Below are 15,741 nucleotides of genomic sequence, written 5' to 3'. Positions count from 1 at the left end.
GTGTGTCTGTGTACCTTACTTCACCCCAAAAGACTTCACAAATAAACATAGAAAGCATGGCCTAACAAAAATTATAATTTTCACTCAAATCTGACTTAATTTATGTAGATTTCATGGGCAAATGTCACGGACATTTAAATATATACAAACCTCCGATATACTAACTATATTTTAAATAATTAACAAATTTCCAATCAATCAATGTTAAATAATTATGTCACTTTTGATAAACCCTAAAGGAGTTTTATCGGAAATTATTTTTTGAGTTACCTGGTTTAGAAAATGAGGTAGCGAAACGTGGACACGTTGATTTAAATTAATTTTTAGACGAACCGAATTTTTCAAGTTACCTGATTTTGGAAATAACGTAAAGAAATGCGAACCGGTTAATTTAAATTAATTTTTAGACAAACCGAATTTGTCGATAAACAAGGTAACGAAACACGAACGAGTTAGATGGCTCCTGTATCAATTGGCCCAAAATTCAAATAGAATCCATGCAGCCCTAGTAGTTTAAACATAATGAGGTACAGCATATTTATTTACAGTAATACCATGGCCCCCGAACTCAAGCCAATAATTCAAACACTGCTCACAAATGACCTTGAACACTATGTTAATGGACAACCCAAATTTAATTTCCAAAATTTTCCTTAGACATTATTCCTTTAAGGATCTCCTTGTTTTGTGTAGAATGGACTAGTACTGTTAGCCCTGGACCATTATAAGTGGAACATTTTATTTAAAGAAAATTATTACTTTACATTCTATTTTTTTAAACAATAAAATCAGTTATATGTTATCTACAGTTACATTTTACTATTTAAACTATAGAGCTTGAATGACACTCAAAACTTGATCACTCTTTAAGCCCGATAGACTGGATGAAGTCTCAACCCCATGATCTAAAATAATAATGCACTCTTTAATCTCTTATTTATATCCTAGGCTAAACATCATTTACCATATCTGGCATAAAGTTTGGGTTCAACATTTTGACATTCCCTGACCAAAATCGGAAATTTGGGATTATTCTGCTTAATCGAAACATAATGTTGTTCCAAGAAATCCCTAATGAAATAGTTTTGTTTGTAAACATTCAACATTTGATAGAACTAAAAGCTTGGAAATTCCCCTCCAATTCATACAAGCCAAGCTTTAGCATTAAAATTAAAAAATTAAAACACTTTCTAAAAAATGCTGACAAAATAATGATTGACTCTTAAAAATTTACTTTAACCCTTGATTACGTTATTTAAATTAGAAGCGTTTTGCTTCAAATTATAACCTGGTAGTGATCCTACCAAATGAAAAGAGACCGTCTTAAAACGGTGATACTACCAGCAAATGACAAAATATCATTGAATGATACCATTCAGTATTAAATTAACTTAATCACTTTTGTTACTTAAGGTATTTGCTGAAACGTAACCAAGGGTTATAGATAGTATCGGACAGTTCGACATATTTTGCGTTGGCGTACATAATATATATATAAAAATAATTATTACCTTACACCTTGACTTTCCGACGATTTTTGGCACAAAACAAGTCGTAATTCCTTAATTTTTGAACCCAAACGCACTGCTTTTGAAGCCATGTTTATATCAAACGCGAGCGGAGGTTGCGGAACGACTCAAGAATATTTTACAAAGCAAGCAGACGACTATTTTTATTAATCCGAAACCAGGGTAGGAAATAAGGATTTTTTTGAAAGTGGACAGGGGACCAGACCCCTGGCCTAGAACAAAGATAATATAACTACGTACCCTAGATTGGAAATCAAGCTCCTTGCACGTAATGCAGGCTCTTACTGAGTTCCCGGCGGAAGTCGGAAAAAACTGCCTCCATAGAGCCGCTGCTGGCTGGGCTACCGACATCTAGTTAAAAGGTTTTAGTGAAAATTGCGCTGTGGTTTTTGACTTGCGGTTTTCAAGATACCAGATATTTTTGCGTTATATTGTTTTAAAACAATAATGGATCATGCCTGTAGCTCTAAAAATGTTTCTAAACGAAAGAAAACTAAAGGTGAGTAATATAATCTTTGGATATCTATTGAAGTTCCTTATTTCTCACCCTGCTATGGAGCCCGATTTTTCCGACTTCCGGCGCGAACTCAGTAAAAGCCTCACGAGAAAACGCGCTATCTAGAAACGCCGTGATTTCGAATCTAGGGTACGTAGTTATATTATCTTTGATTTAAGCATATGCTTATAGACGCGAAAAACGCGAACACAAAAGTACCACCACTGCGCACGACGCGATGCGCAGTGGCTCGCAACCTTCAAAATTTCTGCTGTAACCATGGCGACCATGTTTAATGAGCTTATCAGATGGCGCGGATAGCCCAATTCCACCAAATGACAGCCTTTTAGCTTGCCCGTTTCCTTTGGGATTGGCGGAAAGCGCAGTGGTTCTAGTCTCATTTCTATTGCTATGATTTTGACCCCCCTCCACGTTACGTATGGCTATCAACATTATTAGGCCTAATCTACCGCAATCTTTTTACAAATACTAATTTTGGTCACCGATAGATGGCACTATTCTCGACTGAAACGAGACTAGGTGGCGTAACTGCGCTAGCTTCTCCGATGTAGCACCCATTGAGTTGGGAATAAATAGAGGTACAAATAAATCTGGCTAGCGCGGGACCAATTTCGTTCAATAGAGTGTTGTCACCTGATACGATTTTGAAAACTTGTAACGTCACAGATGTAGTGTTAATAGTGGCCGCCATGACAGTTACCGTTTTTTATCAATAGGCAAATTACAATGGTGACGTCGCAGGGTTTTAGACGACAAAACTCTATATGGAGACTTTTTAAACCGTGGTGGCATCTGTCTCTAGTGGTGGCAACTATATTGCAATTGAATTTTTGCGCGAATCATATAACTTTACAAAATATAGATGGCGCTACCACCCAATTATAAAGATGAATATCGTACAGTCTTCTCAGAACAGGTACCGCGTAACCATGGCAACCGAAATGGTAATTGTAATTCTAGCAGTATTATTCCCAATTCAATGGTAGCACCCAGGCTTGGAAATAAGGTTTATTTCTAAACTGGTCTATTTGGCCAGTGACTCCCAACTCTTGAATTATGTAGGTGGTCACGTAGACCAGTAACTGTTGGTTAATAATACGGTAGATAATTTTGAATTAATAAACTGGACACTGGACCAGTGAACCCCTAGCTTTTGAATAAAAAAACTGGTCTGAGCAATTAATAAACTGGTCTTTGACCCAGTGACCACACGCTTATTTCCAAGCCTGGTAGCACCTATGATCTAGCGTCTGCTACAGTCGAATTTAATAGTCATAAGAACGGTTTTTCTTAAATAATCTTATGAAAATATAAGAAAACGATGCAAAAATAATATTAAAATGCAAGTATCATTATTTATAAAGTCAAATCGATGAGGAAAAACTAGTAGCGTCTGCTTTAGTTGCTACGTATTTATGTTTCAATGGCGAACCAATCGGGGCGTAGCGATAGTTTTCGTCGCGAATTACGTAGCGCATAGTCCAGCCTTGGAAATAACGGTGGTCAGGTGGTCAAAGACCAGTTTATTAATTGCTCAGACCAGTTTATTTATTCAAAATTTGGGGGGGCACTGGTCACCGTGTCCAGTTTATTAATTCGAAATAATAACAAAAAAATTGAAGGTGACCAGTTTAATAATTCGAAATAATATCAAATAATAGGAGATGGCCAGTTTATTAATTCAAAGTTTCTATCAATTTTGATTTCCCTATTCACCGGATTTCTATGTACCGCGTACTACCGTCGCACGTCGAGGCTTTATGCAGAGTACCTCGCTCTCATCCCTCAACGAGTCGAACTGTCGAAGCCCCCTCTGGCCTCAAAGCCTCAATCCTCTAGTCTCGCTTTCCGTGGAATACGGTAGGCTACGCGGTAACGGACCAGGGACTCGGGAGCTACGGCCCCGGGGCCTAGAGTAGAGAGATAGAATACGGTAAATTACGAGGGTCTTCTAGGCTATGGCAGTAGTCTTAGATGAGATAGTACTATATTGTACTATTCTTGTCAGTGGCGTAGACAAGGGGTGGTTTCCCGTTCCAGACCCCCTTGAGCCTACCTTTGACTGTACTAAATTTCCACCCCCTTCTCGAGCCTCTCTTAACATTCACATACTTTGACCCCCCTTGACGAATTTCTGGCTACGCCACTGATTCTTGTGATACTCATAAATAAATGTTAACCAACATAGTCTAACTTCTAAACATGTAGTATAGGTTTTTTGGCTTATAAAATGACATTAGAACATTTCATATGAGACCAGTTTAATAATTCATAAGCTAGGGGGTCACTGGTCATAATGACCAGTTTAATAATTCATAATCTAAGGGGTCACTGGACATAAGGACCAGTTAAAAAAAAAACCTTATTTCCAAGCATTGAGTTGGGAATATTAATCTAGAGATCAAATCAAATCTGCTCCCCGCGAAACAAGTCTAAAATGACGAGCAAACGTTATCATATGACCCGTGGCGCCATCCATTATTTTGAAGAAAAAAATCTTTTGGCTTGAAAACGCGTCTTATTTGAACGAACCATTGAGAGATAGACGGCGCCACGGGTAGAATGATAACGTTTTCTCGTCATTTGGGACACCGATGGGAGCAGACGACAGTATTCTTATTTTTAAAAACTTGTTTCGCGAAATACTGAAATCCGACGTTTTGATTGGACCTCTAGATTAATATTCCCAACTCAATGTTTCCAAGGCTGGCGCATACAGAAAATATTTTCAAATAGTAATTTTGGTCACCAATAGATGGCACTATTACGTAGTGATCCAGAAAATATGGGTCCTCTGCTATTTGTCTCTATCGTGTTCTTCCCACGAGCCCGCAACCTCACATGCGGCTTAAGGACTGGTATCTATGCCATTTCATATATTATAGCTTATAACAAAAGTAGCATAAGACCCAAAAGTGTGTCAGCTGTACCTTCGCGCCTATAAAAATTTATAGTGAGACCTAGTCACACTATAGACTTCATAACCTACTAGTTGGAATAGTACTAGCAACTTTATATTTAGTCTATAGTCTGGCTTATAGCCATATACACCAATTCTCTTTTTTATTACTTTGAGCCCCCTCCCTTCTCACTTAAACAAAATGGCGGAAGAAGAACACGAAGTTGATTGCAATGGGCAAAAACCTGATAAAATGTTCAATCTGAAAAAGTGGAACGCTGTCGCAATGTGGAGTTGGGATGTAGAATGCGATACTTGCGCTATTTGCAGAGTCCAAGTTATGGGTAATTACGGTTTTCAGTCTTGAGGTTTACAATCCTAGGTGAAAATTACATACAGGGGCTAATTGATTTTCTCTCTCACCTTAGATGCTTGTTTAAGATGCCAAGCGGAAAATAAGCAAGATGATTGCGTAGGTAAGTCTGAAATAAAGGTTTACTTCTAATATTTTTTGGATTTAGTGAATTAATTTTTTTTCTCCAACTAGTTGTCTGGGGCGAATGTAATCATTCATTTCACAATTGCTGTATGTCTCTATGGGTCAAACAGAACAACCGTTGTCCATTATGTCAACAGGACTGGGTTGTTCAACGGATTGGAAAATAAACTGTTAACCTTGTTCACTAAGTTTAAATTAATAACTGTTAATACTATTCAACTATACCATATTTCTATAAAAACTTAATTTGATATTTTAATCTGTTTAGTCTAGATCTACAAATAATTTCGTTTAACCCGGAAAAAATATTTACACAATAGTTATCAAAGTTGCCCTGATTACAATTTTTTCTTTGTCTCAAAAATATTATTTACAGGTTCGACTTATATTTAGAGACACAATTACAACTTTTTTCCCCTTGAATTAATTTTTTCCCCATCCAATGTCAAATATGGGAAAGAAAAGCCCTGGACAAAAAAAAACTGATTATAAAAACTATACATTAAAAATAGAGAAAACCAGAGTTGGGACTACAACTCTTCTCAATCTATAAATTCTTTTTCACAAACAGGTACTTTAAGAATTTCTTTTCTAAAGTGGAATGTTGTTTTTCTCTTCATAAACTCTTAAATTTAACAGTATTTCGAAGGTGCTAACGCAACTCCCAAGGCGAATTAATGGTTTAAGTTAATGGCTCAATCAGATTTATTTTTAACCGTTTGAAGGATTAGGTTAGTTTGATGAATCAAGTAGATGGCACTGACAAAGACAGCTTGAGCTCTAAAAATTCCAAAAAAAATTCAATGTTTTTGGGTACTGTTATAATCCTAATGAAAGAGGAAAAAAGTGAAACTTACTGTCCCTCTCTAAAAAAGTCTTTTAAAGTGTTACTGAAACGCTTTGAATACTTGACAAATTCTCTTTTCCTTTGTTCAAGCGCTTGCCGTCCAGAAACAGAGGGAATATAAGTAGAAACTTCATTAACAGCATCCAAAAGCTTTTTTATTGCACTGGCAATCTCCCTAAGAAATATGAAAGTTAGGCACGAATAGTGAAACCACATAAATTGTACTTTTTTTCCCATACTTTATAGTTTCTAAAAATGTTTTTCTGTCATTTATTTCATCTGGTATTCGACTTAAAATTTTTTTGAGAGCTTGGGATTTTCTGCTTAATTCCTGATAGCCTTCTGGCAAGGGTCTGGAATTCCATGAACTTCCATCTACTTCGTTTATAGGTGGTTCTGGGGTAGATCCTTGAAGCTTTAATAAACTTTCGGCCATGTTGACTGATAATTCTCCCCGTCTAACGACTCCCATAACGAGATCATAGAGAAAACCAGGATGGGCACTGTCCACCTAATTTGTGTTCAATAAAATTATAATACAATATAAGAATATAATGAGATTAAATATCATTAAAATACGAACCTTGTTAATAGCTGCTCTAAGTGTCTGGCCAGCAGAAAGATTTCTTCTTTCAACCTTCATCGTGAAATTTATGAAAGTGAATGTTAAAAATAGAAAAACACTTAGATCATTACTCTTTAAAACAAAGTGGTAAATTTGTCGCCAAAATTAGTCTGCCCTCAATTTCTCAATGCCTAAGGTCATAAAGTAAAATTTATAACCCCGCAACAAGTTCAATGAAACCGATAAAAAGGAAACTGGGGTAACTCATTTTTTCAAGGAAACATTACAAAAGATAAGAAATTAAAAAAACTACACAACCTCCGATCAAAAAGATAACCAAGGCTTAAAAGAACGAAATTAAAATTGTACTCACCTTGTCTAAAACGGGTCTTATTAAAACGGGAAGCACTAAGGCAGCAACAGGCGATTCTTCACCCATTGTCATGCTTTACTATCTACAATCTTTAAACTTTCTTATGCAAAAACTTTACCAATTTTTCTAAATTCACATGAAAAGAGATGGTTTCGACTTTTCCAAAGCCAAAGAATAGTGACGAAATGACAAAAGTCAAAAAACTGATGACGTAAAATCCATCCAACAGCGTCAAGCGACCTCTATATTAACTTATCAAATTTAATCAAGCGCCAAATTTTAAGACAACGTTTTATTCAACATTTTATTAAGAAAGTAAAAATTTTAAAATATATGCTATTTTGAATTGCTTTTGCTTAATTTCCCATGGAATTTTTCGAAACCGTTCCTAAAAAGAAAAATCACTTAATTTCTTCATACATAAAGCCATAAGTAACATAACAACAATAAGTATGACACTTCCTATTGCTTTAATGCTAATTTTCTAACCGAACCTTTTTTAAGCACTGATACTCTCTTCAAGCTGTGACTTGGACTCGTGACTTACCGTTTTGGATGACTACTTTTTGATAAAAATTTAAGCCTAATATCGGATAGCACGTTCTGGAATCGCGAGGGGCTTTAGCTTTGTTTTGAAGCTCGTGGCGCAGAGAAAAACTTTTTAATTTTTATATTTTTAGCCTAATATTCCACTTAACTATCGGAAACCAGATTTTTCGGCTTAGCAGGAGTCTCGCATATGTTAGACACTAGAGGGCTCTGTGCTGAGAAAACATCTTGATTACACAATAACTATGAAAATCAGTTAGGTTGTAAATCTTGTTAATTGTCATAATTATAGTTCCAATTCCAATTTAACTTATTAAAACTCATTAACTCTATGTTACTTATGATAAAATCATATAAATCTGGTCAATACCTTAAAACTTGGTCAATACCAGCTCCCCTCTTTTTCTCAATATCTTCGATCTTTTCAGTTAATGTTGGAAGGATCTCTGAAATAATTGATCCATCACATATTTTCAACATATCCTCCAATAGTTGAAAAACTATTTTAGAACTCCATGCCAAATGTTCAGAAACAAAAGAATTAAGGCACTGTACAACAACCTTCCTAAAAATATAAAATACAGCGTGCGATTATCCAATTATTAAGATTAACACACTGAGGCATACCTTCCATTGCCGAGTAAAAGAGTGGTACCCAAAATTTGTTGAAGCAATTCAAATGTTTTGGAATCGCGGGCTGGTAAAAGCAACTGCCTGAGAATGACCGTCAATAATTTGGAAGACAACCTTAAAATTAATTCTATTAATAAATAATAGGACCAAATTATAATAATGTTTCAAGTTAACCATAACTTATTGGCTCCTGATAAATTTTCCAGCACTTCAAGTGATAATGTCATTGCCTTCAAAAGTTATTTCTAAATTACAACTCCCAGTTTAAATATTTGTCAAAAGAGAAATCTAACCATATGAAAATAAGGGCCCATTCTCATCAAAAATTCTTTGTGAATTGTTTCCATCACGAATTCCAATAACTTATCAGAACTTTCTAGTTTGTCAACATAGTTTTTACTATGAAATAGCACAACCTATATACCAACACAGATTTAATCAAGTGATTGGTACAATTTGAGTAAACAATCTCACCAACAAAAAGTGATTTCTATTGGAGAAACCTCGTTTCTGCAACAAAACTCTATGGTAAATATTTATTTCATATAGAATTTAATGAGGTGGAGAATAGTAACTTACTATAGGAAATTTAGGAACATAATTAATAATCAGCTCTCTCAATTTTCTTGAAACATATCTATGTTTTTCGCCTTCGAAACCCAATTGAGCCAGACCAAGAATGAACTATATTTAAAAATTATCATATTAATAACTGATTTCATAAGTCTTGTAACGAAAAATGTCAGTGATGGGCATAAACCAATATAAAATCATTATAAGTCAACAATATTGTTATTTGACCAATAAATAGGTTCAGGTCTAAATTACTGATTTTGTAAAAATCAGATTGTAATTGCTAAAAAATTGGTATCAGTATAATTTAGCCAAATCAGGAAAAATTACCAAGATAGCCTTAGGAAAGAGCATAATCGTTTTACCAAACTGACTCCAACTCGACTCCCCCAAACTCAGACATGTAGTGAATGATATCTAACAAATCTGGAGTATGTCGACCCCAACTCCTACTTTTGATATAATTCCCTACATAGTACTCGAGGACACAAATATTTTACCCTAGAACCAAACAACCCTGCCCCAATGGCATTTTTCCTACCGTACAATCCGCACATAAGCTTATTCTAGCTTAGCGACTGATTTCTTGATAAATAAATAAATCAATGGTGCTATCTGTTAAATCCCAAAATCAATATAAGCTCATTTACAATCTTGGTCAATACTTATAAATGAAATGAAAAACTCACCAATGGCAATGAGTCTCTACACGCGTTTAAAAGCGAAACTGAAACAGATTTCTCATCCAGTAAACAGCGTGTTAAAATAGTATTATCCAGTATTAATGGCATTAAAGTATCAGGCTTCTCCTACAAGATTTTATTAAAACAAGGAAATTAAAAAGTCATTGAAAATGCCATAATTACATTTACTATACTTACAGGACTGTATAAAATTAATCCTAAATTTAAAATTAAGTGCCCACACAAAAGAAAAATACGCTGGATATTGTCTGGGTTAACTGGAGAAGCATCTTTGACATTTATACTTGTTTTAACCTCATTAACAAATATAGAAAAGGCACTAAACAGTCGCGCCCTAAAATCCATCTTTTCTCTGAAATTTTGGCACTTGGTTTCCCAGTGGAAACGCACCTGTCTATAGAATTGAAGCAGTAAACTGCTGGAGAAATCAAGTAGTTCTGATTCGGAGTCATTATCAATGAACTCAGCGAGTGGATTTGGATAACTTAACAGTATTCTTGGTAGTGCAAAAATAAGTCTGAAAAATTGATAACATATTAATATTTTCTAAAGCCAGTGGAGCACCCGCTTGAAGCAACTGCTTTAAGCGGACATTATTAACTTTAGAGACGGGTCGGGCCGACTATTTTTTTACGCCTGACCCGGCCTGCCCGAAAAGAAATAGAATAATGTTTTCCCTGATCCGACCAGACTTGACAAAGAAAAAAATATAATTAATTTTACCCAGCCTGACCCGAAAAAAAACCTAAATAAATTTTACCAGGCCCGACAAAAAAACCTAAATAAATTTTACCCACCCCAACCTGACCCTGAATAAACCCAGCTAGACCCGACTTAAATAATAGAACCAGTAAATGCTTACAATGTTGTTAATGCCGATTCCACTGCTAAATTATAAAAACCAAGGAAACATCCTGCCCAACCCGACCCGGTCCGGATGTCTTTCAACAACAAAAAAATATTTTGGGCCCAGCCCGGCTTTGGGTCGGGTCGCGCTTAAAAAGCCCGACTCGTCTCTAATTAACTTACTTTGTGAAACCTTCAAACTGAGCTTTGGATGCAACTTCTTTATTCAGACTGGTCTTAAGCCAAACTCCTAACGCTGCTTCTTGCTGCTGGTCATTCAGACGAATAATTATGTCAGAATGTGAAAGAATATGACACAAATACGTGGAGCTAATGCTAAAATTATAAAACTATTCGAATTTAAATTAATCAGTAGGTTAAAAATATCCATACATGGGACTTGTTCTATGATTAAGTCCAAAACTGTCTATAAACGTTTCACATTTTTCCCAATCACTGAAATTGAACCACAAGTTTGAAAATGACACAGAAAGTACTTATTAATTATAAAACCAACCTTTCTAAACACAATAATGTAAGACCAACCGCGATATTCGCAATTTGTTTCGGAGGGGTTTGGGTTGTTGCGTGTAGTTTCATGAATGGCAAAATATAAAGTTCAATCTTATTCACAAGTTCTGTTTAAACCAAATATACCATTAAAATATAATTTGCACAGAAGCCTAACCAAGCAACCTTTTTGTTGCCAGATTGCGTCTGTATTGAAATTAATTTCAGCATCTCGATGAACTTTCTGCAACTGTAAAACTGCCTGTTCAACAGCGTTTAACACAGCTGACAGTTCAGAAACACCGCAACGAGGTAGAAGTTTGGGAAATGTTTCGCCTATGAAACAGAAATAAATAAATATTAGGATAACTTGAGTGGGTAAAAACTAATAATTACTTATCAGAAGGTGTTCAGACAGAGCCAATGACTGACTGTTACTGAATACATCTTGCAAACCATCCAAATACTGTAATATGAGATTCATTAGGTCATGGGGAGTTAAATCCTTCGTGACCCTGTTTATATAAAGACTGAAAATAAAATTTGGTTAAAATGGAAAAACCAATCAATTCAAAATAGGGAATTTACTCAAAAATATTGCTTAATTGCTGGTTTAGCATTTTGATCACAGAATTTGCATCTTCATTCTTTTCCTGATGAATATGGACCAGTGAAAACAGGGCTTTCAGGCAAATAATTTTTTTGTTTAGCGACGATATAGGAACCATACGAGATATGTTGCAGAATTTTTGAGTCTAAAGTTAATAACATCTTAAGTTTTATGTAAAATAGTTTATAAAATAACATCCTACCATATCTTTGAGACTTCCAAATAGACCCAAAGAGAGCAAAAGTGAGAAAAATTTCTCCAATTCCGATTGGGATAGTTTCTGAATCCATTTTTCATTTACTTTGGGATAAATTCGTCCTGTTAATCTCCTCTGTGCAACCAGTTTTTGCTCATCTCTCGGAAACTGAGCCATAGTAATGCCAATTAGGTATAAAAATAAACTGTAATTGTTGCTTCCAGCACTGTAATTATAAAAAATACTGTGAAAAATTGGGTTTTCTCAATCATAACTTTTCAAATTTTACCTTTTAGAGTTGCGTATCTCCATAATCTTGAAAAACCAGTCGTGTCCGGATTTGTAAGTGGGATGGAATTCTTGGGAAAATGAAGCAGAATTGCTGCTCATATTCTATTTCAAATGAAAAGGTTATGTAAATAAAAAAACGCGAGTTATTGTAAGAAACAGTGCTCGAAATGGACTGGAATGCCGTTCCGATTTCGTCATTTCGTTCTGGTTCGTAAAGATTATTTTTTATTGCACAGCTCCAGTTTTTCAGAATAATGGGAGGCTTTGAAAGGAAACACGTTCCGGTTCATTAGTAAGTCCATTTTGGGCACTGGTAAGAAATATTCCCACCAGATATTTCATGTAGTAGTCAATTAATGGTATTAGATTTTCAATGTTTGGTTCCCATAAATCACTTAACGTTAAACAAGACTTGAGCAAAAACTCCATGTCTTCATCCATAACAGTTGCTCTCCTGCTGGTATTTGAAGAATTCTAAATTAAAAAGAAGAATATATATAAAATTGATTAGGTTAACTTAAAATGTACATACTTGATCCTTGGTAATGACTCCAATTAGTTTTACCAACTCCATATCATTGCTTTGAACCTTTTCACCGGATTGATACATCCCATTTTCATTGAATCGAAAGATATCAGATAAATTTGTCAACATCCAAAGGCAAAATTGAGGAAGCCCTGTATTGAAGGAGAAATTTGGCTTGATATTGAAAGATGACAGCGGAATTGTATCATCCTCCACAAACTGATTTGATAATAATTCTTGAGAAACATAACGCCAATACTCCCAAAAATTCTGTTACAAACATACAGTTATAATCAGTTGTGTACTGTAATTATAGGATAACGCCAGTGCACGAAATGGACCAGAAGGCTGTTCCATTACGTAAAAGTTTTTCCTCGTATCATTCTGGTTTGTTTTAAGATTTTTTTTTGCACAGCTTCTGTTTTTCAGAATAATCAGAAGCTTTGAAAGGAAACGCATTCCGGTTTGTAAATAAGTCCATTTCGAGCACTGGATAACGCTTTACATCGCCATCTTTTTGTTTATTATTTAGTGTATAAATAAGGAACCTCCACAATTTGAAGACGCAAGTGCAGTGGTAAGGAACAACTTTGGGGTAATCTGAAGGCTGAAGCTGTAACATAATGAAGTTAAAAAATAAAATGTTTAAAGAAAATAACAAGCTAAAATTACTTTGATGAATTTTCGATACGCTAATACAGTCATATCCCACAAGAGCAATAATGGTAGTTGCGAGGAATGATTATTGTGGCAACTGATGGGTAAATTTGAGTTATTTGATATAAAATCATCGCATTGTACTCCGTGTGTCAGCTCTTTGATAGATTCAACGCAAAATAAAACTGCCAACCAAATATCCAATAAAATATGGTAATACTGATGCGAAGGTGATGAACCCTGATAATAATTATATATTTAGAAGAAAATTTCTAATAGACCCATTTTAGCTTGGTTACAGAGGAATCTTTAACAGCAATCTGTATCAAATGATCGGGAACGGAAGATATTCTGCCACAACAAAGTAACAGTTGTTTGAAAAGAATGATGATATGGCTAATACTGTCACTATCAACTGATTGCAGACACGCAATCATAGACTTATTTCTAGCAGCTGATTTTAATGAGTTTAAGAAGGCAATGAGCTTTTGACAATGAATATTTCCATGATATTTAGAGTCAGCTCCAAAGTCAATTGTGTTTTTCTTGGTTAGTGAATTCCATCTTAAAGCTGTTGTCTTGAGAGATAAAATTTCCCTTCTAATTATATTAAGAATTATCAATTATGCCTAAAATTGTCATATCATTTTAACTATCGGAAGTATGCTTACTTTGCCAGCATAAAGAGGGTATTAAGTTCTTTTCGGTTAAAAATGGATGATTTTAATAAAGATGTGCCAAACAGATTGATGACTGTCCTAGAATCTTTTTCGAGACTTGTGGAGCCATTATTGCTGGAAAAAAACTTGTTAGTTACCGATCATGTGGTACGATAATCAGCTAATTACCATATAATTTCTACGTTATGCCAACCACTTCCTGAAATTGACAAGGAAGCCTTATGTAAATCATTAATGTTCGCTTCGCCTAGACACTGAAAACCGTAATCTTGTTGGATGTCTCCGATACTAGTCATGATGTCGAGGCTATAGCGCACTTTCTCAGAAATCCTTAATGACTTCTGGATATTTGTAAAAATTTCCGACTAATGTTTTAAAGTAATTAATTTTTAACGGCATACTTCAAAATATCCCAGTAATTTTCCACTAGCCACTAGGCTTATTTACCTTTGTTCAAGCCAAAATGGTTTTTGATATTTGCATTTTGCAAAACCCAAATGAAATGAGGCCAAGGCTTATATCAATTTCTCTAAATAACCAATTTATCAAGTAATTTTAATAATAATGTCACCAATAAACATTTACTATAAATACTATCTAATAAGCTACTAGTTAGTAAAGGATTAAATATGAAAATATGAAAAAATTACAAATTCTACACATTTTGGTTCGCCGTTCTCTTTCGCGGTATTTTTGAAGTAAAAGCAGACGACAAGACTAGACTTCAGTTGAGAAAACAAACCGTACGTGTTGCCAGAGTAGTCAGAAAGCTTAAGATTTTTTTTATATGAAATAAATTTATATAACAATTTAGAAGTCCTTTGGAGTAATTAAAAACGCATAATTTTCAAAATTAAATCACAAGAGAAGCGTTTGTAAAGTAACTTAAGGAACGATAAATAGCTCCATTCATCTCCCGAAAACTCGTGACTCTGTACGTCAATAATTAGACTTCGGCATACCCTCACAGTTCCCAAGTACGGTAAAGGGAACAGCCATCAGGGGTAATAAAAACAATGAAATTACAAAAGAAATCAAGAATGGTAATAAAAAAACCCGATCAAACAGGCTCCGAGGGCTCATAAAATTAACCATAACTTCAATAAGTACACTTTTAGACACTCGAATAAGGAAATGTTATTGTAAAAATAAAGTTTAGAATAAAATTTAATAACCATTATTACGCGTAACAATGAAATTAATAATAAAAACATATCCGATTCACTTGAAAAATCATGAAATTGAAAAGAACAAGGAAATAAAAGAAGTCGTGGACAAAAAAACAAGATGAGCGTGTTATAAATGAATGGTTGCCCATTGTAAAATATTTAATGGAAAAAGCAGCACGCTTGCGCAAGGGTTTTTTTTAATCATTTGATTGCGCTACCTATGCAGCCTTATTTTAGTCTACCTGCATCATCATCAAACAGCGCCAAATTGTCTAGGATGAATCTGAAGGGTGTGATGATGAGCCAAGAAGATGCCACGCCAACCCGGGGTTCTCAAGGCCGGCGGAAAAATATCTCGAACATATTTTAAATTATTTTTCATATTTTCCCATTTTATTAAATTAAAATTAAGAATTGAAAAATGCTGATCATGTAAGTGTATCGACTAAAAGAATACGGCGATCTTTTATCGTTTGTTCGTATAATAAATTTCGCAATACCACGAAACAAATCGTGAATTTTTCTTCTTTAAATAAAAATTCTGTTCAGTACAAGTGAAAATAAAAAA

General features: G+C 34.8%; 4 protein-coding genes across 4 annotated transcripts; 1 reads left to right on the top strand and 3 right to left on the bottom strand.

Annotated features, from left to right (window-relative positions):
* Positions 1-616: 616 nt before the first annotated feature.
* ND-B8 (NADH dehydrogenase (ubiquinone) B8 subunit) lies at positions 617-1,668 on the bottom strand. The gene is made up of 3 exons (XM_090170170.1): positions 1,512-1,668; positions 965-1,071; positions 617-905 (listed from the first exon to the last, which is right to left on the bottom strand). Exons 1-3 carry the CDS (start codon positions 1,598-1,600, stop codon positions 829-831), a joined length of 273 nt encoding a protein of 90 aa, XP_090026296.1. The 5' UTR covers positions 1,601-1,668; the 3' UTR covers positions 617-828.
* A 3,160-nt stretch (positions 1,669-4,828) lies between these two features.
* Roc2 (Regulator of cullins 2) lies at positions 4,829-5,703 on the top strand. The gene is made up of 3 exons (XM_090168565.1): positions 4,829-5,289; positions 5,374-5,421; positions 5,493-5,703. Exons 1-3 carry the CDS (start codon positions 5,148-5,150, stop codon positions 5,609-5,611), a joined length of 309 nt encoding a protein of 102 aa, XP_090024691.1. The 5' UTR covers positions 4,829-5,147; the 3' UTR covers positions 5,612-5,703.
* Positions 5,674-7,418, bottom strand: Ccm3 (programmed cell death protein 10 Ccm3). The gene is made up of 5 exons (XM_090168564.1): positions 7,230-7,418; positions 6,875-6,928; positions 6,531-6,802; positions 6,302-6,466; positions 5,674-6,224 (listed from the first exon to the last, which is right to left on the bottom strand). The coding sequence occupies exons 1-5, from the start codon at positions 7,299-7,301 to the stop codon at positions 6,140-6,142; spliced, it is 648 nt and encodes a 215-aa protein (XP_090024690.1). The 5' UTR covers positions 7,302-7,418; the 3' UTR covers positions 5,674-6,139.
* Positions 7,419-7,510: 92 nt separating this feature from the next.
* Positions 7,511-14,764, bottom strand: LOC149952453 (protein MMS22-like). The gene is made up of 25 exons (XM_090168563.1): positions 14,452-14,764; positions 14,173-14,369; positions 13,996-14,118; positions 13,624-13,924; positions 13,340-13,564; positions 13,173-13,280; positions 12,674-12,937; positions 12,472-12,615; positions 12,140-12,243; positions 11,857-12,076; positions 11,633-11,799; positions 11,441-11,574; positions 11,231-11,380; positions 11,052-11,172; positions 10,928-10,990; positions 10,718-10,870; positions 9,866-10,205; positions 9,674-9,793; positions 8,991-9,095; positions 8,886-8,921; positions 8,705-8,827; positions 8,586-8,641; positions 8,406-8,525; positions 8,149-8,343; positions 7,511-7,617 (listed from the first exon to the last, which is right to left on the bottom strand). The coding sequence occupies exons 2-25, from the start codon at positions 14,298-14,300 to the stop codon at positions 7,566-7,568; spliced, it is 3,552 nt and encodes a 1,183-aa protein (XP_090024689.1). The 5' UTR covers positions 14,301-14,369; positions 14,452-14,764; the 3' UTR covers positions 7,511-7,565.
* Between the last annotated feature and the right edge of the window lie 977 nt (positions 14,765-15,741).

Source organism: Leiobunum rupestre, chromosome 3 (assembly GCF_980474605.1).
Source record: "Leiobunum rupestre chromosome 3, qqLeiRupe1.1.hap1, whole genome shotgun sequence".
In the NCBI taxonomy this organism is placed as follows: Eukaryota; Metazoa; Arthropoda; class Arachnida; order Opiliones; family Sclerosomatidae; genus Leiobunum; species Leiobunum rupestre.
This window is presented reverse-complemented; position numbering and strand designations above follow the sequence as displayed.

Coding starts and splice junctions, on each gene's coding strand:
- ND-B8 (XM_090170170.1), bottom strand. CDS start 1,600: ATGGCTTCAAAAGCAGTGCGTTTGGGTTCAAAAATTAAGGAATTACGA. Junction 1,072..1,511: donor TCGGAAAGTCAAGGTGTAAG/GTAATAATTATT, acceptor CTATTTCATTAG/GGATTTCTTGGAACAACATT. Junction 906..964: donor CAAACTTTATGCCAGATATG/GTAAATGATGTT, acceptor TTATTATTTTAG/ATCATGGGGTTGAGACTTCA.
- Roc2 (XM_090168565.1), top strand. CDS start 5,148: ATGGCGGAAGAAGAACACGAAGTTGATTGCAATGGGCAAAAACCTGAT. Junction 5,290..5,373: donor TTGCAGAGTCCAAGTTATGG/GTAATTACGGTT, acceptor CTCTCACCTTAG/ATGCTTGTTTAAGATGCCAA. Junction 5,422..5,492: donor TAAGCAAGATGATTGCGTAG/GTAAGTCTGAAA, acceptor TTCTCCAACTAG/TTGTCTGGGGCGAATGTAAT.
- Ccm3 (XM_090168564.1), bottom strand. CDS start 7,301: ATGACAATGGGTGAAGAATCGCCTGTTGCTGCCTTAGTGCTTCCCGTT. Junction 6,803..6,874: donor TTAGAGCAGCTATTAACAAG/GTTCGTATTTTA, acceptor AACACAAATTAG/GTGGACAGTGCCCATCCTGG. Junction 6,467..6,530: donor ACATTTTTAGAAACTATAAA/GTATGGGAAAAA, acceptor CATATTTCTTAG/GGAGATTGCCAGTGCAATAA.
- LOC149952453 (XM_090168563.1), bottom strand. CDS start 14,300: ATGACTAGTATCGGAGACATCCAACAAGATTACGGTTTTCAGTGTCTA. Junction 11,800..11,856: donor TTGGAAGTCTCAAAGATATG/GTAGGATGTTAT, acceptor TATTAACTTTAG/ACTCAAAAATTCTGCAACAT. Junction 7,618..8,148: donor GGTATTGACCAAGTTTTAAG/GTATTGACCAGA, acceptor TTTTCTTTTTAG/GAACGGTTTCGAAAAATTCC.